The 24318-nt window shown below is 43.7% G+C and overlaps 1 protein-coding gene across 1 annotated transcript in view; it reads right to left on the bottom strand.

The window, feature by feature from the left end:
- The window catches only part of DNAH9 (dynein axonemal heavy chain 9), a 386382-nt gene that overhangs the window by 188859 nt on the left and 173205 nt on the right, over nucleotides 1–24318 (bottom strand). Inside the window, exons 34-38 of the mRNA XM_033184520.1 lie at nucleotides 23383–23491; nucleotides 21132–21279; nucleotides 15150–15324; nucleotides 9890–10063; nucleotides 9196–9403 (exon numbers count right to left, since the gene is read on the bottom strand). Of these exons, the coding sequence (XP_033040411.1) occupies nucleotides 9196–9403; nucleotides 9890–10063; nucleotides 15150–15324; nucleotides 21132–21279; nucleotides 23383–23491 (814 nt within the window). The remainder of the gene's footprint in view (nucleotides 1–9195; nucleotides 9404–9889; nucleotides 10064–15149; nucleotides 15325–21131; nucleotides 21280–23382; nucleotides 23492–24318) is intronic.

Raw genomic sequence — 24318 nt, forward strand, 5'->3', positions numbered from 1 at the left:
GATGGAGTTTCACTCTTGTTGCCCAGTTGGAATGCAATAGCGCGATCTAGGCTCAGTGCAACCTCTGCCTCCCAGGTTCAAGCAATTCTCTGCCTCAGCCCTCTTAAGTAGCTGGGATTACAGGCATGCGCCACCATGCCTGGCTAATTTTGTATTTTTAGTAGAGACAGGATTTCTCTATGTTGGTTAGGCTGGTCTCGAACTCCCAACCTCAGGTGATCTGCCTGCCTCGGCCTCCCAAAGTGTTGGGATTACAGGAATGAGCCACTGCATCTGGCCTTCCTTACTTCTTAAACACTATAAAGACATGGCTTCTGACCTTGAAAATTATCAGTTTAGTCAACTCATTGCCCGCACCGTATTTTTGACAGAGATCATTAGTAATTAATCATGTCTTATTTTGCATGGATATGATTTGCATACCTGTTTGAACCCTTTTCCTTTCATATTATTTAATTTTTCATGTGTTAAGACTTTTCAGTTATCTTGTAAGGGCTTTGCATTAACTCTTTCAAAAAATAACATACTTTGCATGATTATAAACATAATACATATTCATTTTAGAAAGATTAAAAAGCATAGAAAATTATAATAATGGAAGTGAAAATCACCCATAGTTCTATCAACTAGCTGTAAGTACTCTCTTTCAATATTTTGGTGTATTTTATTCTAGTCTGCTTTTTTCTTTTTTGCTTAATTTTTTTTTCTACACAATCAAGATTATACTGAATATACTGCCTGTATTTTTTAATTTAATGTATTGTAAACCTCTTTATATGGGAATAAACATACTCCTAAAACATGATTTTAATTGCTGTGTTGTGTTCCATAATTTGGATGTACCAAAATTTATGGAATTATTTTTCTATTGCCTGAAATATATGTTGCTTTCAATGTCATTATACTATATTTGAACTTTCCACGATTCCAAGTAGAATGTCTTGCTCACTAGATGATACATCGTTGATGATTTCACTTTGATTTCTGTCATGAAGTGAAACCTATTAGGTGGAAGAGAGCTGTCTGTCTGTAATAATTGTAAGCACAATGCTCCTTTGAGATTGGACATTTGATTAGATCTTTTAAGGTCCGGTCCAACCTTGAGGTTTATAATAAACAGGTTACAGAGATCCATTTTATACAAAGTTTCAGACATCTGAGCTCCTATATAATTAGTGTAATTAAGCACTCAAATGTTTGTTGAGCTAATAATGCAAATCACAGCTGGATGGCAAGATAATTCAGAACTGTGATAAGCTTGATCTTTGGCTTTCTCCCTGTACGCTAAAACTATAAGCCCATTGAAGCCTTAACTAAGCTCTTTGTTCCTACTTTTCTAAACTATCCTGCTTCTAAACTATCCTGTCTTGTGGGTCTCTATGAATTCTTTTGCTTTAAAAATTATTTATGTTTTCAGAAAGAACAAGAAGAGACTAAAGTCTTTAAAGAGACATTAAACAGACCAATTAAAATAAAGACTAAATAGGGATTGCTAAACAATACAGAATGAGAAGAAACTTAACTACACTAGTAATGTAGGATGACATAGTCACTGTAAACACATAAAAATTTATCTCACATTTTCCTTTATGAACTGCTTGCCTGAAAGCTCAGAACTAAATCTGTGTTTAATTACAATAACCATGTCATCTCAGGTTACTGGTACAGAGTCATCTCCTCTTTCCTCTAAAAATTTTGTAGGCACCAAATTCCAGGAGGCATATATCACAGATACTTGTAAAACAGGTATCAGGCTACAGAATGGTTTTCAACTGAGATTTTGCAACAGGCATAAAAAATAACTTAAAGTTATCTTTTATTATAGTAACCCTCAACAAAACCCAAGGGAGGACCATTATATTGTAATTTAATGAAGGGAATGAAAGCGGTACAGCTAGGTTTGTGGAGTTCAGAGAAACTGCTGGAATGGAGAATGAACACAGATCTCTGCCTCTCTTGGCTTGAGGTGTCAGTGTTACGAACCTGTGGTTTGTGCATGTGTTACCCAGTAATAAACATTTTTCAATGACTGACGGAAGGGCCTATTCTGTTGACTATCATAGAAGAAAATATCCATATGCTCTAGATATCAGACGAGTGGAAGCAGAGTTGGCATTCTATTATGAAAATTAAGATGTATGACTTAAAAGTCTTATCAAAGTAGAAGGTCTTCATAGCTTCATGAAATAAGACTGCTTCGCTGTTAACTCATAGGGTGACTTTGAGGTAAGTCCTTAACACCTCTAAGCTTCATTTGATTAACTTGTAAAACTGGGGACTATCATCAGATCTGTGTTGGACACCATTTCCAACCTCCTTCTCTTTAGCCAGTCTTCAGCTGGGGTGTTATGTGACACAGTTTTGAACATTAAGACATAGGCATAAATGTATAAAGTTCCTGGAGAGCTATCATGTCAGGACATGGGCACTATCTCCCCCTACCACTTTTTTTTTTTGGATGAGGATGTGATGGCTGATGCAGCAGCCATTCTGCCACCTTGAAGGAGGAGCCAAGAGAAGAGCGAATATCTTAGCATTGGTATCACTGTTACTAACCTGATTAGCAATTGCCTGCCTGCAGAGTTCCTGTCATGTGAAAAACAGAATATCTATTTGTGCCACTAATGTCAGATTTTCCACTACTTGCAGTCAAAAGCCATATTGAAATAGTCTCATAGGCTGGAGAGGATTAAATGAAACAAGTGAGGAAAGCCCTTTGCACAAAGGTTGACCCACTGTAAACATTAAAGTGTGTGCTACCCACATTGTGAGCTGGCAGTACAGCCCCCACTGGTATCAAGGAGTTCTGAATCCGTGTTTAGAGAAGTACAATGGAGACTCCAGAACTGGATGTAGTGAGAGAGAGGAGAGATGCAGGTATGATCAACCAGCTGCCTCCTCTAAAAAAGAACACCTGCTTTTGAGAAAAGTAGCATCTGATGGGCTGGCAGGATGATTGAGCTGCAAAAAGTCCCCCTGGAGACCTCTAGGAATTGACCTGCTGGGTGGAGTTACTGTCTATTTGAAAGCTGGAATATTTCTCCCCAAAACATTATTTCTGTTTTAGCGTAGCTTGTGTTCAACTTATTTTTCAAGCAGAAAAGGTTTGCTTTTGTTGCTTTTTGTTTTTTGGCAGTTGGGGCTTAGAAATTATTGTTCGATATAGATTCTTAAATTTGAGAAGTATGTTGTTAATATTATTATAATAACAGCTTCCATTTACAAAGCACTTATTGTATGCTGGGAATCATTTTGAGTGTTTTACATACTTTATCTTACTATTCAAGAATGAAAAGAATGAACCGTTGATTCACTCAGCAACATGAATACATCTCAAAATCATGCTGAGTGAAAGAAGCCAGGAAAAAAGAGTGTGCACATTTCGTGACTCCATTATACAAATTTCTAGAAAATGCAAACTAATTTATAGTGATAGAAAGCAGATCAGTGGTTGAAACAGGGCAGGTGGGTGGGGGTTGGGAGGAAGGGATTACAAAGGAACATGAGGAAACGTTTGGAGGTGATGGTTATGTTCATTATTTCAATTATGATGATGATTTCATGATGTATAAATATTTTGAAATGTATCAAATTGTACACCTTAAATATGTACAGTTTATTATATGTCAATTACAACTCAATATAGCTTTTTTTTAGAAAAAAATGTAAAAAGATTATGCTGCCTTTCAGTAGGAAAAAGGATAAATGAGCTGTGATTTATTCACACAATGGAATTCTATGCAGCAGTGAAAATAAATGAAATAGATCTGCATGTATTAAGACAATGATTAAAAAAGTAATGATATGGGTTGGCTGTGTGCCCGCCCTAATCTCATGTTGAATTGTAGCTCCCATAATCCTTACGTGTCCTACCTGCTGGGAGGTAACTGAATCATGGCGGGGGGGGGGTGGTTTCCTGTGCTGTTCTCATGATAGTGAATATGTCTCATGAGATTTGATGGCTTTATAAAGGGCAGTTCCTCTGCACACGCGCTCTTGCCTGCAACCATGTGGGATGTGCCTTTGCTCCTCCTTTGCCTTCCACCATGATTGTGAGGCTTCCCCAGTCATATGGAACTGTGAGTCCATTAAATCTCTTTCCTTTATAAATTACCCAGTCTCAGGTATGTCTTTACAGCAGTGTAAGAATGGACTAATACAAGTAAGTTGCCAAAGAAAGGTATAGTATGGCATATTTGAAGTTTAAATATGCAACATTATGTATTTTATGGCTACATATTTGTTTCAAAAGTGTACACTTGGAATGAGACACGTTGAGTTTAGTACTCTAGTTAATAGGGGCAGGAAGGAGAAAGGAGTGACAGGGGTGATGTATTAGCTGTACTTGTTTTTATTCTATTTTATTTTATTTTGTGGCAGGGGTCTCACTCTGTCGCCCAGATTGTACAGTGGTGCAATCTCGGCTCACTGCAACCTCAACCTCCCAGGTTTAAGCAATTCTCCTGCCTCTGCCTCCTGAGCAGTTGGGACTACAGGCACGCACTACCATGCCCGGCTAATTTTTTTGTGTATTTTTGGTAGAGACAGGGTTTCACCATGTTGGCCAGGCTGGTCTCGAACTCCTGACCTCAGATGATCCGCCCGCCTCAGCCTCCCAAAGTGCTGGGATTACAGGCAGAAGCCTCCATGCCCCGCCTATTAGCTGCACTCATAATGCTAAGTTCCATTTAGCATAATGCTAACACTTTAGCATCTGTTAAATCTGGATAGTGCTACACTGGCATCTGTTATATTATTTTCTGTACTTTTGTACATGTTTGAAATATTTTATAGTTAAACATAAAAGGTTTAAATAATTCTCTATCCCACCGTCAGCACCCAGTCAGTTTCCCTTGCCAGTGACAAGTGCTGTCTATGTTTCTTTTGTATCCTTCTGGAGATTGTCTAAGTTTTTATATAAGCATAAATTATGTGTGTGTGTATATATTATACATATTTTTAAAAATCATATAAGTGAGTAAATTTTTAAACAAGATACAGTTTGGAGCATGCTATATATACTGTTCTATATCTTCCTTTTCTCACTCAACAACATTTTGGAAATAGTTGCAATTCAGTACTTACAAAATTTTCTCATTCTTTCAAACATTGCTTAATATTCTATCATACAGACAATTAGGCTATTGCTCCCCTTTTACCATTACAGACACATTATAAACATAAATTTGCACATCTGTCTGGGTGTGCTAACTGTCCTTTCAAGCAGACTATGCCACTTCACATCCAACTTTTTCTTAAATACACAGGGTCTCAAGTGCAAATAACAATTAAGACACTGGGCTGCAAAATGAGTAACGGGTTCACAAAGGAGGTGCAACCGTTTGCCTCTTCATTGAATGATACTAGAGCAGCTGTCTTTTGAGTGTACGCATCTCTCTTACATTCAGCTGATTCTCCAAATCCCTGTTTGATACCTGGTTTCTAGCTGTCACTTTTTAAATCGTTGGTAACACCCTTTCTCCTGCCACGTTGTTGCTCTTAAAATGTTTTAGGCTGAGAAGCCCAAATAATCAAGATTGTTTGCACTGTTTGAAGGCAAGAGGAAGGAAGTTCCCATAAGGGAATAAAAGGGAATACAGCATTTTTCAGAGTTAAGGGTCTGAGCTTTATTGCATGAATGTTGTTACATATATGCTGCTACTCTGTGCTTCGGCTGACTCCCCAGTTCCTAGTTGCCTCTGGACAGGAGAGGTTAGAGAACAGTAGCTTTCTCTATCCCTTAGGGTGCGAGGAGGGATGGCTTCAGGGTCTAATGTTACCAACAGGCCATTAGGAAATTAACAAGAAACAGAAAGTGCTGGGTTTTGGTGAATGCTCAGCTACAGTGAGAGCCAGTTTTCATCCTGGTTCTATGTAACAGCATTTTGAGATTTATCTGTAGTCACAGCTACTGGGGAGGCTGAGGCAGGAGAATCGCTTGAACCTAGGAGGCAGAGGATACAATGAACTAAGATTACACCACTGCACTCCAGCCTGGGTGACAGAGCAAGACTGTCTCAAGAAAGAAAAAAGGAATTCTCTGTGTTCTAACAGGAGGGAAGGAGAAAGCCCTCTAGGTGAGAGATCCAGAGTGAGAATGACAGGTCAGGGCAGTGTGAGAAACTCATCTTCTCTTCCTTGATTCCAAATGTTTACCCTCTATTTAAAGGATATTTTAAAAATGTTATAAAATCTCTTTAATAGAATTAAATCACTTTTTCTATTTAATTTTATTAAATCATTGATTGTAATAATTTTAGAATAAATTATTAAATTTATTCTATTTAATAAAATTAAATAGAAAATCATTTACATAGAAACATCAATTAAATAGAAAATCATTCCTCTGGAATACCTGAATAGTACTACTAATGATAATAGTAATAATGTTGAATATTTATTGCAGTTTTCAAAGTATTTTCTTAGCAGGGAAGCAGCATAGCCTAGTGGTTAAGAGCACAGGCTCTGAAGTCAGACTCTCTGGAACCCTGGCGCCCCTACTTACTGTGTGTCATAGGGTAGCTTGTTTAACTTCTCTGTGCCTTAGTTTTCTCAAGTATAAAATGAAGGTAATACAAATTCTTATTCACAGAGTTGTACAAGATTAAAGAAGTAAAAAAAAAAAAAAAAAAAGAAAAGTGTAACAGTCTAAGTCAGATTCACACTCCTGATAAGTCTTTGATAAATGTCAGTTGTTGTTGTTGCTATTATTATTAGTAGTAGTAGTAGTGGTAATGTACTTGTCACAGTAATAAGAATTGAGGTAAATGGGCAGAGCTGGTAATCTGATCAGTTGTTGGACTCGAGGCTTGCAAATAAGGGTAGATATTTGAACAAGAAAGAGGAATTCTATGAGGCAGACAGCGAAGTGCTAAGATTTAAATTAGCCAGACAGGTGAAGTCTGCTTAAGGTCACTGCCAGGTGCTGATGCAATGTCTTCGGCCTTGATGGAAGGTTACGAAGTGATGGTGCTGAGCCTTCATGGAGTAAAGACTAAGCCAGTGGTTTACTGGAGCTGATTATTGAAACCAAGGGAATTGTGCAAGCCGGTTGTTAAACATGACCATTATTAAAAAAATAAATGAGGCCAGTCGCAGTGGCTCAAGCCTGTAATCCCAAGACTTTGGGAGGCCAAGGCGAGCAGATCACCTGAGCTCAGGAGTTTGAGACCAGCCTGGCCAACATGGTGAAACCCCGTCTCTCCCAAAAATCCAAAAATTAGCCTGGTGTCTTGGCAGGTGCCTGAAATCCCAGCTACTTGGGAGGCTGAGACAAGAGAATTGCTTGAACCTGGGAGGCAGAGGTTGCAGTGAGCCAGGAGCACGCCACTGCACTCCAGCCTGGGTGAGAAAGAGTGAAACTCTATCTCAAAAATAAACGAATAAATAAATAAATATAGACAAACGTATAATTAAGTAAATTATATTGAAAATCATGGTAATAAATATTCAAAACTCATCACATCTTAATTATTTTATGCCATTTACTCTCATGTGTATACTGAAGGTTATTTTCATCCATTGTATCTGTAAAGTGGAAATGCTTATAATGCTGTGTATCTCTTCCTGACTCCTTGTTCACTGACATTGCATTGGTAGCTTACAATTGGCCGTGGTGGGAGTATTTACAATACGGAAATTGGCAAACGCTACAATCCAGGGCTTGATTTGTTTTGTAGACTTGTGAAAATAATAAGCAAAATGTTAACAATTCAGATTATACTTAAAAGTGTGTTATGCTTGTTGCTGCAACATTGTGAAAAGCACAGAAAGTGGACGAAGAATTCTTTCAGTATTTGAATAGAAGATGTTTACATCTTTGACAAACTAGTAAAGTTCTGATGTAAATCTTTGTTGTTTCGTTTTGTCTTACTTGTTAATATTCATCTCTGAACTACAGTCAGTGGCTGCATTGGGATTGGTTCAGCAGCAGATGTAGTCCAGAGATGAGTTTGAAATAGGTGAAGAAGTCTCTGGCACTGAAGGGCAGGTGAGGGGAAGCCTGAACCTCTGTCCACATGCTCGAGGCACCTAGCTGCTCTGAGGGGCAGAGAGCAGAGGCGGTGCTCCCCCCCATCAGCATTTTGAGTTGGTTGGACCCGAATCCTACAAGAGCTGGAGTCCTACAAAAACTGTGCAGAAAGAATTCCCCCAGGGGCAAAATAGACTGTTAGCAGGGGCAACACCGCAGGCCGACTCTGGGGTTTACACCAGGCAGGGATGGCAGAAGGACTGGGTAAAATGGTCAAGGCAGAGGAAGTGGTGGTGCACATAAAGCCTGCTTTGCAAGTCTGCTGGCCTAAGGCCTGGGTGATGTAGCGGGTAACGAGAGTGCCAGGTTCACTTTTCACGTTATAAGCTATGGCTCCTAACTTATCCATCTGCAAACAGCTCACATCTAGGTGTGGGGAGGTACTGCAGTGTCACCTGGGAAATTCAGACCAAGTAACAGAGTGGGACAACGCTGTTGCTGTTTGGGAAGTAACAACAGGGTTTCTCCCCAGCCCTGCCTCTCCCCTCATTTTGTTGAAAGAATGGCTTGGAAGCTTCTCCAAAACAAAGCTGTTTTTAGTCAATGTGTTCTTTCCACGAAAGAGGAGAATGTGTTGTAAATGAGTTAAGGGGAGAGAGATTCCCGCAAGAGGAAAACATCACCGGTGGCCCATGTCTATTTGGGAGCTCTGTGTGTAAACACCGGGGAAAAGCAAGCCCCAGGTGGAGTCAGAAGACCAGATGTGTCATGCCTGCCTCGCCACTTGGTGGTGACTTTGGGCAGTCACATCCTTTTACCTGAGCCTCAGTTTCCCCATCCATAATATGAGAGAGGAATTAAATGATCTCTAGAGACACATTCAGTGCCAGAAGCCTGCAAGTTCTTGCAGATCTCTCCATGGCTTGTAGCTGTCTTTGTCATCAAGGTGCTGAGCTGCTCTGTGTTGAACACCTTGCTCTTGAGGAATTTAACAGGCCAGGGAGGAATGTAGAAAGAAAGACCAGAAGCGGTGCTAAGGGGTCCTGGAGGAGTCAGAAAGAGGCATGTGGGGAGAGGTGAGAAGGGGCATGTGGGAAGAAGTGCACAGTGCTGGGGTATGCAGAAGTCCAGCCAGGCAGGCACCTGACGCTCGGCTTCAGCTCTGTGTCAGGTGACACGGCCACCCACACACCGCCCCACCCCAGGTGCCCTGGGCTGCTTACCCTGCAGCATTGCCGACGTGGTGTAGTAGTTGAATGGCACGTTTTTCACCAGGTATGCCTCGGGGTCGAGGCTGGCCAGCTTAGCTCTCACCAGCACCGACTTGCCAGTGCCAGCTGTGCCCACCAGCATGACAGGCCGCCGCCGTGCCATCAGCCGCTCCATGAAGTAGCACACACGGATGGTCTCACTCGTGTGCACCAAACATGCCTGGAACAGGAGCACAATAAACCTGCCAAGGGTGGGTTCCAGGGAGAAACAGATGTACCACCAATGTTCCAAAGCATTTCAGAAGAGTGGATGTGGAGCTCCCCAAATCAACACAGGTCAGGAGTATCTTCCCTGATATTCACAGTGGGACTATCCCACAGACTCGCTCTCTGGGCTCCCTGCAGTTGGGCAGAGAGCTTCCCCACTCCCCTCTACCACCCAGGCCTCTTTCTCTGTGGCCTCTCTAATGCATTTTAAAATCTTCTGCCCCTGCCATTTCCTCCTCTCTTGAGGAAATGTCCTGGCCTTTAGGAGAATCTGTGACTTCATTACGCCTATCATCTCCTCTGCAAAGTCATGGAGCTGGGGATGACTAGTTCCTAGCAAGGACAAATGCTCAGATGCCTATGCGGGGCTGCTACTGGAGCCACTGCAGATCCTTGAGGATAACTGCACGCACGTCCTGGGTCGCTCAGCCACACTCACCTGCAAGGGCATCTCGGGGTCAAATTCAAACTGGCGGATGAGCTTGGACCAAGGCTCGAATTTCTTGGTCTCTGGGTCAATGTAATAGTCAAAGATGGTTCCTTGGGCAGGAAACTTGACTGTTTTGAACTCAGTCAGCCACCATTTGCTGAACTCTGCCCGGTAGTCCACAAGCTGTAAAAACAAACACAGTCAGGGGACAAGGTCCTCCAGAACTCAAGAAGCCCACACAGGAGGCCACGGCATAAGACAGAAGGTCAGGGCAGGATAATGTGCTCCTCCCTGTGCAGGCCTGCCAGATAGACCAGCTTCTCCAGGAAGGCAGCGCTGCCCTGAGGGTCAACCCTGACGAGGCCCAGCTATGCAAGGGGCACACACACACATCCTTGCTTGACCACGCAGCTGAGCCAGCCTGGTCCTGCCATGTCTTGCAGCCATTGAAGGGTGGAAAGGGTTGAGGGAGGGAGGTGGAAGAACATGGGGGAGAATCAAGAACTCCTGGAGAGATAGATTGGCCCCATTCTTTGTGCCTGAGATTCTCGGCAGCTCCCAGACGGCAGCCTGAGGTTGGAGTGGAATGGTGACTCTTGACACCTGGGGCACAGAGCGCTGGAGTGAGAAGAGCCTCAGAAGGGTATGGGGGTCAGGTAGGTAACCACAGGCAAGTCCTTCTTTCTATGCCTCAATCTCCTCAACTGTAAAATGAGGTTTCTAGAAAGATTTCCAAGGTTCTTGCAAGAGCTAAAATCCTAGAATCTAGGAGCAGTGGGGGAGACAGAGCTGTACTGGTCTTTCTGACAGGAGGAATAACTAGAGGCATATAATTTGCATGCATGCCTATTAGACAATGGGCCCGTTTCGCATGCTGTACACCCAGTGTACTCAAACCATCTTATTGTGTCCAAGCAAACGCACGTGCGCGCACACACACACACACACATGCACACACACACACTCAGACCCAAAACATACCCATTGCTACTGGCAACTCTCTGGGAGGGCAAACCCACTCTTTAAACATACTGAACTAAGGAAAATCCTAAAAGAAAAAAAAGTCCCATATTGGACATTTTAGAAAATATTCGACCGGGCGCGGTGGCTCACGCCTGTAATCCCAGCACTTTGGGAGGCCAAGGCGGGTGGATCAGGAGGTCAGGAGATGGAAACCATTCTGGCTAACATGGTGAAACCCCGTCTCTACTACAAATACAAAAAAATTAGCCGGGTGTTGTGGCGGGCACCTGTAGTCCCAGCTACTCGGGAGGCTGAGGCAGGAGAATGGCGTGAACCTGGGAGGTGGAGTTTGCAGTGAGCTGAGATCCGGCCACTGCACTCTAGCCTAGGTGACAGAGCAAGACTCTGTCTCAAAAAAAAAAAAAAAAAAAAAGAGAAAATATTCATGAGGGCAGGACAAAGACAGAGTTCAAAGGCTGAACAGACCAGGGAGCTGGGCGCATGGTAACAACTATGAACCCCGAAAAAAGGGCATTCCTCATTTTGCTGTCTGTTAAGTAAATAGGATTGAAGTCTTTTGCTTTAAAATGACAGTGGAAATGGGTGGTAAGATAAGATTTGTTTGATGTTCTGATTCTGATTTGAATTTAGATCAAGGGGACGTTATAACTTCTCAATATTGTTCTCTGGAATCAGAAGCCCAGAGGAAACCCCCATTCTTAACTCCTAGATAATATGCTTCAAGACCTTCAACTTTCTACAAAAGCCAGATTTTAGGTTTCTCTGGAAACTCTGAGATGAAGGCCACCTCTAGAAGGAAGGAAGTGTGGGTCTTCTCCTTTCCTCACCCCCAGTGCTGCCTTGAGATGCCTGGCAATTTCTCAGCTAAGCCCTTGGCTGGGCCATACTGACATTGTCTCACCTTCCTATAAGCTAGTGCTTGCCCGCACCTTATATTATAATTGGACACTGTAAAATCAAGGTGATCTCTGCTGGGCCAGTCCAATGGTCCTTTCTCTTACTTTTTCTTTTTTTTTTTGAGACGGAGTCTCGCTCTGTCACCCAGGCTGGAGTGCAGTGGTGCAATCTCAGCTCACGGCAACCTCCGCCTCCCGGGTTCAAGCAGTTCTCTGACTCAGCCTCCTGAGTGACTGGGACTACAGGCACCCACTACCTTGCCCAAGCCCAGCTAACTTTTTGTATTTTTAGTAGAGACGGGGTTTCACCATATTGTCTAGGCTGGTCTTGAACTATGGACCTCGTGATCTACCTGCCTTGGCCTCCCAAAGTGCTGGGGTTACGGGCGTGAGCCCCTGCGTCCGGCCCAGTGATCTGTTCTTAATTCCACTCCACGGTATCTCTTCAACATAGTCCCTTCTGAAATCCCCATCTCCCTTGGGCTCTGACAGTTCACTGATTTCTCTCTGCCCTTTAACCTGGAGGACATGAGGACTTTACTGGCATACTGTGGTAGAGTTGGGAACCCAGTGTTACTTCGCTTCATTTTCACAATGCTATGGGTTATCCTGCTTACTTAAAATTATTCCTATTTCATAAAGTGGGGGGTTTATGAAAAGACAGAATTGGGAGTTGCACTCAGGTTGTCAGTCTCACAATCTGATGTTTTCTCTACCTCACGTTTCCGAGAGATTTTTTTTGTAGTTCTGTTCTGCTTTTATGACAGTTTTTTCAATGTAAGCACCATTGGTGTTCCTGATGTGAATATGTTGGCCAAATTCCTACCTTCCTATTTACAGCACTACTTTTGGTGTTTAGCTTTAATGCAGGCTGTGTAGGGGTCTGGGATGTGCCCTGCTGCTAAAAGCTTTCTCCCTTGTCCTCTCCCCAGGTTGCCGGCAGGGCTGTCGATTACTTCAAGTGCTCCAGTGCCCAGGACGCCTGGAGGGATGCTTTCTCCGGGGCTTTTAAAAGGCTTGAGGGGATTTAAATTTTTATACCCAGAGTTAGAAAAATTGATCACATATTTTCATCCTGATACCCCACTGCCTGCTCAGCATCAATACGAGAGAGAAACCCAGTGGTTGCTGTCTGACATTTTGTCAGCTCCAGGTCAGAGACTGCATTTGATGGGGAGCAATAACCTATGCATTTGGGATCTCTGTGCAGTTCAGCCAGGTCTCATCCATCCTGCTGAAATCTCTGCCTCCTTGCCTCAAAGGGGAAACGTAAAGCTGTCAAAGAAGTAGTCCACAGAGAAGCTCCAAAGACTACAGAAAGACAGCAGAAAATTCTCAGATGTCAGACTCCTGGTTCATGTATCCTCCTGTCCTTAGAGATTTCCCTTTCTGCCTCCAGGGCTTCCCACTCTGGGGAGGCGGTAGAGAAAGGCGTACTTCCTGGGAGCCTGCGAGAGCTGCTTTCTGAATTTTGAGCAGCAAAGAACACATCACGGAGTGATGGTTGGTAGGACGGATGTTAACAGCCAGGGCCTTTGAAAATGAAAAAGAAGTTAATTGCTAATTCTTTTGTGTCCAAGTTCACTTTCATTTTGGATTTCTAGAACATGATTTTGCCTGGGGAGGCTGAAACTTTCTACCTTTCTTTGAAAGAGGCTCACAATCAATCCTGACTGAAAAGGGTAAATCATAAGTTTCTAACAATTACAGCTTGGTCTGATCCCCTGTTGCAAGAGAGGCAGCAGATACTTGCTATGGAACTGAATATTTTTACTAGAAGAATATTAATAATAACCACCCATGGGTTGTGCTAAGTACCTTGCATGGATTCATGCTGAGTGATTAGAACAGTATGCATTCAACTTAATCCTCGCCACCCTCCTAGGAGCTGGGTACCCCTATCATTATCCTTTGTGAACATGGTGAGAGTAAGGTAGAGAGAGGTTAAGTTACTTGCCTAAGATTCCCCAGATAATAGGGGCAGAGTTACAGTTCAAATCCACAGTTTATGTTCTTTTTTATTTTTATTTTTTGCTTTTCTCAGCGATTTTTAAAAATCACTTTATGGTGGTATGATTGATATACATAAAGCTGTACATATTTAACCCATATGATGTGATGAGTTTAGAATATACTTGTGAAACCATCACCACAGTCTATGCATAAACCTCCATATCACCTTCAAAGTTCCCTTCCATGCTCTTATTTATCATCGTTACTATTATTGTTATTGTTGTTTTGCGCTAAGAACATTTGATGTAAGATTTATCTTCCCTCTTAGAAATCTTTCTCTTTTTTTTTTTTTTTTTTTAAGAAAAAGGAAATCTTTCCATTTGCAACAACGTGATGAACCTGGAGATTGTCATGCTAGGTGAAATAAGCCAGGCACGGAAGAACAAATCTGACATGATTCCACTTACAAGATGCAGCTAAAATAGTCAATTCACAGAAGTGAAGAGAGGAATTGAGGTTGCCAGTGGCTGGGGGAGGGAGCAATGGAAGGTATAGGTCAAAGGGTACAAAGTTTTGGTTATAAAAATGATTAAGTCCAAGATGAATAAATCTTCTGTACCGGAAAGTTCCTATAGTAACAATACTCTATTGTATACTTAAAATTTGCTAACACAGTCCATGTTCTTAATTGCCATGCAATATTGCATAATAGCTAGCATCAGTTTATAAAAGACTGGTTTGCATAATATTGAATGTTTTTCTTTCTAGATAAAATATCTTTTATTTGGAGACAAATAAGTAAAGAAAAAGGCTAGAAATACCAGAAGGGTGAGGGGATAGGATGTAAAGATATTCCAAACCACATATCCCTTCTTCCAATCAACATGAGATTATAGCAGTCAACAGTATGAGATAAATTCCACTTTGGTTTTCCAATCCTAGATGCTAATTAGACTTTGGTCTAACCTTCTCTGGACAGCTTTGAGTTTTGTGGGTATGGAGATATGATGGTTAACTCTGGCCTGGTAGGGAGTGGTACATCCTTGTTCTAGAGGTTTTTAAGAAAACTGAAGGGTTTCCTTCCACTCAAGCTTCCAGAGCACAGCCTCCTTCCACCCCTTTCTCCACAAACACACCACCTGGCAAAGTAGTCCACATATACCAGCGGTTGCTCAAACTCAGACACTGTATAAGTTCCCAAGAAATCAAAGGTATGTTCAGTAGCTCAAAAAGGAAAAGCTCCGAACACACCACGACCTCATGTATCTCACCCTATGGGGTCTTGCTAGCAGAGTAATAGGTAGATGACTAAATAGTTTGCTGCTTTCAAGTCCATTCTGACATTTAGCTGTCCTGTCTTCCAAATCTTTGCTAACGGATCATTTTTTGCCGCTACAGACTTCGACGTGGGTGTTGAACTCAACATATCTCCTTACCTGATCCTGGACCATTGCTCCGCCGAAAGCCCAGATGGCAGCAAACACAAAATAATGCTCATAAATTTCCTTAGGGCAGTCTGCAGGGATGTCCTCCGTGGTCAGGAGACATTCCAGAAGGTGACACACCATCTGAACCATGCTCTGCTCTGGGATGGGAATGATTTTCTTAAACCTGCAAAGACAGACCCGAGGGTATCTGAAACACAGTGGATATTCCATTCTGGTGGTGCTGTTGGACAGCAATGGAACCACTCAGTTTCAGCGGACTCATGGCCTGTCAAGTTCTTTGGGATTACAGACCACCACAGCACCACTTAAGCCTTTATTCTCATCAGCTGTTCTCGTGCCAGCTTCTTTTGTAAGGAAGTAAGGGCCCAGAGCTCTCCTGAGGACTTGCTCATCTCCTTGCCTTTGACACCCTCTCCCTGCACACTTCTCTTTCTGTTGATGATCCCCTCTCAGTCCCTGGGAAACCCAGGTGTTTGCAACAAGGAAAAACCACTTTTTTGCTCATTTCACAATGTCTGCAACTGTCAAAAAGCACCTAAACTGTCATTCCAGCACTTTGGGAGGCTGAGGCGGGAGGATCATGAGGTCAGGAGATGGAGACCATCCTAGCTAACACGGTGAAACCCCGTCTCTAGTAAAAATACAAAAAATTAGCTGGGTGCAGTGGCGGGCGCCTGTAGTCCCAGCTACTCAGGAGGCTGAGGCAGGAGAATGGCGTGAACCTAGGAGGCAGAGCTTGCAGTGAGCCGAGATCGTACCACTGCATTCCAGCCTGGGTGACATAGCGAGACTCCGTCAAAAAAAAAAAAGCACCTAAAGAGGCACTTCGGGTGCAGTTCTGAGGCTTGCCCTTTTACCTCTTCACCTCAGAAGTTTCCTTCCATTGAAAACACCAAAAACACTTTTTCTGGGGCCGGGATCTTATCTGGGAAGTAGAGTGGACCAGGACAGATGGTTATTTTATACAATCATGATGAACTGAATGGAGTTCTTCAACTGAAAGTACACCTCTGTAACCCTGCCCTGGCCTGGTGTTTGCACTTCTAATCTTGGCTTTAGAGGCCTCAATTGAAAGGCAGATATCAAGAGATGCACAAAAGACATCCTATGCCCCGTGCAGCAGGAGCATGCACAAGCTCACGCACACATACTTTCCTTTCCATGGGTACCCTCATCATACCACATGTATCTGCAGAGTACACAGCGTACTCCCACACTCAGCCTACCTCGTCACCTCCCACAGGATGACATGTTCACAGACAGCCTGGAGGCAGAGTCCGTTTTCATAACATACACAGCACTGTCAATGGACACCTTAACAGTCATTTCCCAGCACCGAACCTCAGAGTTGCACGGCACACTGTTCACTTTTTAGCATTTGTGCTGGTTTTGAATCTAGTTGCAATTCTTGCAACAAACGCTATGATGATTTTAGAGTCTAATAGTCTAGGTATTACTTCCATGAGTGAAGAGAAGACTGCCTCCTCGATCGGTGTTCCCTCATTTGTTGGATGTGTATTTGTAACAGACGGATACAACACAACTCTCTCAGGCTCAGTGCTGGATAAGCCTGAGAGGATAACGAAGAGGATAGGTGCCAACTGCCCTTCCATTCCAAACAGAGATTCCAAACAACTTAGGTGGGACTCGCAGAGGGTTTTGCAACCCTGGCTTCTCTCCCTCTCAAGAGCACAGAGGACAAAGCGGGAAATGCTGGAAGGCCTGGAAATTAGCATTCAGAATACTAGCGAGAGTTCTGGGTAGGCAATGAGTCTCCCCTCCTGCACAGGGAAGGTAGCTGCTTTCCCCTAACAGCCAGGGAAGGGGGCTTCAATAGGATTACTTCGAGTTGGTGAAGGACCCTTGCCTGGAAACCCCCCGAGAATTGCTGATCTCCCAGTGGAGAGTGGGGAGGTCCCTTGTGGGTGCAGCCTGTGCTCCAGTTTGTCAAAGCAGAGAAGGGGTAAGCATCTCCTGGAATCCAGGTGTGGACTGTGTGCAGCAGGGGTTGTCTGAGTGCTGGCTAAGGGATAAGATGAGTCAGATGGGGTTTGTGTAGGAGCGGGACCTGACTGGCTAGAGAAACAGTTACTTTCTTCCAGAATAACAGATGAAAGATTTCCAGTGATGGGGAGGAGGCAAGGAGCTCCCAAAAACTACCAAAGAAAAGAAGTCGGATTTCAAGATCTGTCACAGTTGGGGCAACCAACTAAGGCCACACCTTAGTTGCAGTCAGGTAAGACTTCTCCTGCCCCTTCCCCTCTTCTCTCCACCCCGTTTTTATGCCGAGGGGTCAGAAGTCATAGCCAGGGAGTAGGTCACTGGCAGAGAAAGGAGAGAAGTCAAAAACACAACCCTTTCCCATTGCAGTCCTGAGCTGAGGTGGGTGGGGCAGAAGCCTCCATTATGAATGGAGTTTGTTTCTTTATATTTTCACTGGCCTAACACACACGTGTATGTATGACTGTGTGACTAGAAGTGATCAGATGCCTTTTTATCTGAAAAGTCATACAGAAAGGTCATAGACCTTGACCTAGATCTCACGCAGGGGCAGGAGAAGAACTAGTCACATATAATGGTTTTAAAGGAACAGTAGGAAATAAAATAAAGCTGTTTTATAATTGCCCCTTATGGGCCTGCTTATTTAAAAAGAAGTTATTATCTATTGACATGACATGGCTTTGTAGTGACAGGGCCACATGAAGCGGGCATTACAACACTGTGACTGCATAAAATACAAGGAAGGCTTTAAAGTAAGTGTCTGTTACTAACTGGCTATGATGCCAGGGGAGCATCACGGAGCCACAGCTCCCTCATTGGCAGGATGGCTGTGAGAATGAAAAGACATTGGCCGGGCGTGGTGGCTCATGCCTGTAATCCCAGCACTTTGGGAGGCTGAGGTGGGCAGATCACGAAGTCAAGAGATTGAGACCATCCTGGCCAACATGGTGAAACTCTGTCTCTACTAAAAATACAAAAATTAGCTGGGTGTGGTGGCGGGTGCCTGTAGTACCAGCTACTCAGGAGGCTGAGGCAGGAGAATCTCTTGAACCTGGAGGCGGAGGTTGCAGTAAGCCGAGACTGCACCACTGCACTCCAGCCTGGGCGACAGAGCGAGACTCTGTCTCAAAAAAAAAAAAAAGAAAGAAAAGACATTACATCTAGAATGGGCAGAGAGTTCAGGGGAGAGTTGCCTCTGGATAGACTTAATACAGTCAGAATATTCAAAGCTGTTTTAAAGGCTTGTGCATGCACAGGCACACATGCACACACAAAGACACACGAGTTTGCCATCTCTTGTTCTAAATGCCCACAGTGAGAAATAGCAGACTTTTAGTTAAAGGGTATATGGGACAAGTATCTCAGGAAAATCCTAAAGAACGGGGATGCAAAGGAAAAGAAATTATTTTATCAAAAAGTTACTTGCACTCTTGTTTATTGCAGCACTATTCACAATAGTGAAGTCATGGAATCAACCTAAGTTTCCATCAACGGATGATTGAATTTAAAAGGTGGTGTAGGCTGGACGCAGTAGCTTACACCTATAATCTCAGCACTTTGGGACATTGAGGCAGGCGGATCACCTGAGGTCAGGGGTTTGAGACCAGCCTGGCCAACATGGCAAAACCCCATCTCTACTAAAAATACAAAAATTAGACCGGGTGCAGTGGCTCACGCCTGTAATCCCAGCACTTTGGGAGGCCGAGGCGGGCGGATCACAAGGTCAAGACATCGAGACCATCCTGGCCAACATGGTGAAACCCCGTCTCTACTAAAAATACAAAAAATTAGCTGGGTGTGGTGGCACATGCCTATAGTCCCAGCTACTTGGCAGGGTGAGGCAGGAGAATTGCTTGAACCCAGGAGGTGGAGGTTGCAGTGAGTTGAGGTTGCGCCACTGCACTCCAGCCTGGGCTACAGAGCGAGGCTCTGACCAAAATAAATAAATAAATACAAAAATTAGCTGGACATGGTAATGCTCACTTGTAATCCCAGCTACCCAGAAGGCTGAGGCAGGAGAATCGCTTGAACCCAGGAGGTGGAGGCTGCAGTGAGCCAAGATCGCACCACTGCACTCCAGCCTGGGTGACAGAGTGAGGCAATGACTCGAAAAAAAAAAAAAAGTGGTGTGTATATATATCTATGTCTACCACATGGAATACTACTTAGTCATAAAAAAGAATGAAATCATGTCTTTTGCGGCAACATGCATGGAACTCGAGTCCATTATCTTTAGCGAAATGACTGTGAAACGGATAGTCAAAAACTGCATGTTCTCACTTATAAGTGGGATCTAAACAGTAGGTATATATGGAAAAACAGAGTGAAATAATAAACACCGGAGACTCCAAAAGGTGGGAGGGTGGCAGGGGGGTGAGGATAAAATACCCCTATTGGATACAATGTATGCTATTCAGGTGGCGGGTGCACTAAAGGGCCAGATTTCACCACTACGCCATATATCCCTGTAACACAACTGCACTTCTATCCCTAAATCTATACAAATAAAACTTTAAAAAACATTTTAAAACTCAAAAAACAAACAAACAAAAAAAAAAACAAAAAGAAAAACAGGGATAGACTATTTTCCTAAAACCTTACCCTTCTCTGGTTTTCTAACTCTTGGCTGCCCGAGTCCATCTGTGATATTAACTACTGTTTTCCACTTCCAGACTTTGTTAGCTCCACAGGCTGCTTTAGCTCATTACATCCCAAGGCCACAGAGCCCATGGGCCACCCAGGGACTGAAAGCTTTTCAAAGGCTTATACATATGTTGAGTTGGAAGAATAATTATTGACCCTGAAATAGAAAAACTACGAAATCAAAAGTAATGTTTCATTAAACAACGAAGATAGACCACAATGTCACCTACTTGACTGCAACTCAATTTTTAAGTATACAAAATTCACTTTGAATGGGAGTGGATTTTTCAGGGTATGGGCAGGGCATATGGAATGGGAGCACCTGGCGCCCTCTTGCAGTATTGTTTCCTGCAGTCTGAAGTGTTCCCTTCCCCTTGGACTCTGTGCTTGCAAATCATTGGAGGGACAATCATATCCCATGCTTGACAAGCCAAGGAAGAAAGAGGCAGAGATCAACTTCAATGATAGACTTTAGTTTCCGGGAAACATAATCCTGACCCTAAACTGTGGCATCTTCATGGGGTTCTGAGTCACATGCCTTCACAGTGCCAGCCTCAGGGGCCTATTCTTGCCTCTGCTACGGGGATGGGTGTCAGCTTCACAGAATGATGTGTCAAATGGTAACAACGACAACAACAAAAAATAGTGTAAAACAAAAGCAGGCTCCAACCATGGGCAGCTCCCTGTGCTGACACAGATAGTATTCTCGCGTAATAAGTATCCTCTTGGTCAAGAGTGATTAACCTCTTGCTTAGTGATAAGTGGTCAGGGCTTGTTGCTCTTACTTTTACAAACCTATAAGAGGAAAAGTAAACTCACAATATTCAACAGGGAAGGACCATCAGATGGTACATTATACCCAATCCCACATTATCTGGGCCGTGAACACACACAGCCAGGCACAGGCAGTGGGCTCCACAGGTCACCAACACGTGCCATTTTCACCCCTAGGTCTGTTGATCTGGCCTGTGGATTATTTATTACAAATGCAGAGCTGCTTGCCCTGCACACAGAAGGATCTGAGTCTCTGGATTATAATCTGATACCACAACCCACAGCCTCCCTCGGATATACCCACATGGCACTCACGAAAGGGACCTTCCAATCTTCCTTCTCCTCACTCACCTCATTTCATGCCTCAGCTGACAACAGGCATCCCATGGCCATCCTAATGTGTGTTCCCGCTGCCTTCTGCCATGCCTGGAGGGATTGCTCTGGGAACATCTGACTTTGGGGCAGGACAGAACATCAGCAGGACACCAGGAGTGAACCGATGGGCTTTTAATTGCTGCTTTGACTCTCTATCTTCCTTATTTCTTGGCCTACCTGGTTCTGAGTGTGTCTAAGCAGGTTGGAATGTACTTGTCAAACAGAATGGTTAGGTTGGCTCTCTCTGTCTGGATTTCCCTCTTGTCAATCCAGCTGCTCACCGGAGGGTTCCATCCCAAGTCTGCCGGGTTGATGTACAAGATCCCTGTGAGCACAGAGAATATAGTTTAGTGAACATTCCATATACATCAGTATATTTTTCACCCCAGGGAGTTATTTTCTCTGTTTGGAAAATGTACAGAAGACTGAACTGAAAAGAAAAGGAGATTTGGCTGAGATGTGAGAGGGTAAATGGGTCTGCTATTGAGGACCAACTCCAACGGACTGGTGATAGATGGATGGGGAGCAGCTTTGCAAATCCCAAGGCCAAGTCCAGGCTCAGGAGGAAAGAAGGCTGTGACAGATCAGCGATACTTGTCATGGGAATGTGGGGGGTATGTAGTGGGTTGATTGGTGGTCCCCCAAAAGTCAAGGCCATGTCCTGACCCCTGGAACCTGCCAGTGTGATCTTATTTAGAGAAAGGGTCTTTGCAGGCTGGGCACAGTGGCTCACGCCTATAATTCCAGCACTTTGGGAGGCCGAGGCGGGTGGATCACCTGAAGTCAGGAGTTCAAGACCACTCTGGCCAATATGGTGAAACCCCATCTCTACTAAAAATACAAAAAATTAACTGGGCATGGTGGCACACGCCTGTCATCCCAGTTACTTGGGAGGCTGAGGCAGAAGAATGGCTTGAACCCGGGAGGTGGAGCTTGCAGTGAGCTGAGATCATGCCACTGCACTCCAGCCTGGGCAACAGAGCGAGACTCTGTCTCAAAAAAAAAGAAAAGAAAAAAGAAAAAGAGTCTTTGCAGATGTAATTAAGTTAAAGATGTTGAGATGAGACTATCCTGGGTTATCTGGGTGGAACATTTCTAAGTGTCCTAATGAGAGACAGAAGGGAGAGACACACACAGAAGAGAAGGCCATGGGAAGAAGCCAGAGACTGGCATTATGGGGCCACAAGCCAAGGAACATCCAAGCTGGGAGATGCAAGAAAAGATTCCCCCCTAAAGCCTTTAGAGGAAGCACAGCCCTGCTGACCTTGATTTTGGACGTCCAACTTCCAGAAATGTGAGAAAATATGTTTCTGTTGCTTTAAAAGCCCCATGTTTGTGGAAATTCGTTACTCTTGTTAGAGTATCCCTAGGACAGGAGAGACAACCCTCCTGGCCTGTGTCCACCAATTTTAGCAGAGGTTCTTGAAAGGGAACGTAATATTATGGTAGAGGCCAAACAAGATCTCTTTTTAAATTATTTTATTTTACTATTTATTTCCTTTTATTTATTATTCATATTATTTTTAACAGCTTTATTGGAGTATCACTGATATATAAAAAGCTGTACATATTTAAGGTATACTATTTGAAATTGGACATAGGCATACACCAGTGAAACCATTATCGCAATCAAGGTAATAAACATCCATCACCTCCAAAAGTGTGTATGTGTGTGTGTGTGTTAAGAACACTTAACATGAGATCTATCCTCTTTAACACTTTTTTTGTATTTTTTTTTTTTTTGTAGTAATTGGGCTTTGGTGTGTTGCCTAGGCTGGTCTCAATCTCCCAGGCTCAAGCTCTCTGCCCACCCCAGCCTCATAAATTGCTGGGATGATAGGTGTGAGCCACCGAGCCTGGCCCAACAATTTTTTAAAGTGCACACTACAGTATTGTTAACTATAGGCACTGTGTTGTACAGCAGATCTCTAGGACTTACTCATACTGCAGAACTGGAATTTTGTGCCCATTGACCAACATCTGCCCCGTCCCTCCAACCCTCACCTTTGGCAACTGACATTCTACTCCCGCTTCTTTAAGTTTGATTTTGCCAAACAATTTTTTAAAAACTCTTCCAGTCTCTGTTAATAAATTTGTTCAGCGGAGACAGAGGAAAGTTAAGGTATAGAGCTGCAATTCTGCACCAGGAGTTAGTGAGAAACAGTGATATTTGGTCATCTCCATTGACGGGGAGGCTAGAACTGGCCTAAAAGTAGCCTAAGTTGGACACTTCTGTGCAGAGGATAATTGTGCAGCTCAAAAGCTCTTTCCCTTCTTATTACCACAACATTTTCAAATTCACAAAACTGCACATCAGGCTTCTGGCTCCCATGTGGAGATTCCTTCTGAGTCAGCAGAACTACGTGTGAAGCGAGAGGCACCTGCCTAAGTGGAGTAGCTTCGTGGTTCTTCCCTTCTTGGGCCGTACCTGCTCTAGAGACAGTTGCTGGAGTGGCTGTGCGCAGGTGGCTGATCTCAAAGAGGAGCTTCATGGTGGGGTTCAGAGGAATCCTCTCATTGCTGGCCAATGTCAGCACCTGGAAACAACAGGGAAGGGCGTGCCAGTGAGGAAGGAGGTAAGTGCCTTGCCAGCCTGTGGGGATTTGGCTGATTGTTATTGGTTTGGTTGGGATTATGGATAATTATTTCCTTGATATGGTTTAACCATGTCCCCACCCACATCTCATCTTGAATTGTAGCTCCCATAATTCCCATGTGTTGTGGGAGGGACCCAGTGGGGGTTAATTGAATCATGGGAGTGGTTTCCCCTATACTGTTCTCATGGTTGTAAGTTAGTCTCACAAAATCTGATGGTTTTTCTTTTTGACGGAGTCTCGCTCTGCCGCCCAGGCTGGAGTGCAGTGGCATGATCTCGGCTCACTGCAAGCTCTGCCTCCTGGGTTCACGCCATTCTCCTGCCTCAGCCTCCTGAGTAGCTGAAACTACAGGTGCCCGCCAGCATGCCAGGCTAATTTTTTGTATTTTTAGTAGAGATGGTGTTCCACTGTGTTAGCTAGGATGGTCTTGATCTCCTGACCTCGTGATCCACCTGCCTCGGCTCCCCAGAGTGCTCACAGGCATGAGTCACCCAGTCAATCTGGTAGTTTTATAAGGGGAAACCCCTTTCACTTGGTTCTCATTCTCTCTTGTCTGCTGCCATGTAAGACGTGCGTTTCGCCTTCTGCCATGATTGTGAGGCCTCCTCATTTATGTGGAACTGTGAGTTCATTAAACCTCCTTTTCTTTATAAATTACCCAGTTTCCGGTATGTCTTTATCAGTAGTGTGAAAATGAATGAATACATTCCTTCTTTGTGATAATTAGTATTTTCTAAATTTTCTACAAAAATCCTCTCTTTCTTCCT

Source organism: Trachypithecus francoisi, unplaced genomic scaffold (assembly GCF_009764315.1).
Source record: "Trachypithecus francoisi isolate TF-2019V2 unplaced genomic scaffold, Tfra_2.0 Lachesis_group20, whole genome shotgun sequence".
In the NCBI taxonomy this organism is placed as follows: Eukaryota; Metazoa; Chordata; class Mammalia; order Primates; family Cercopithecidae; genus Trachypithecus; species Trachypithecus francoisi.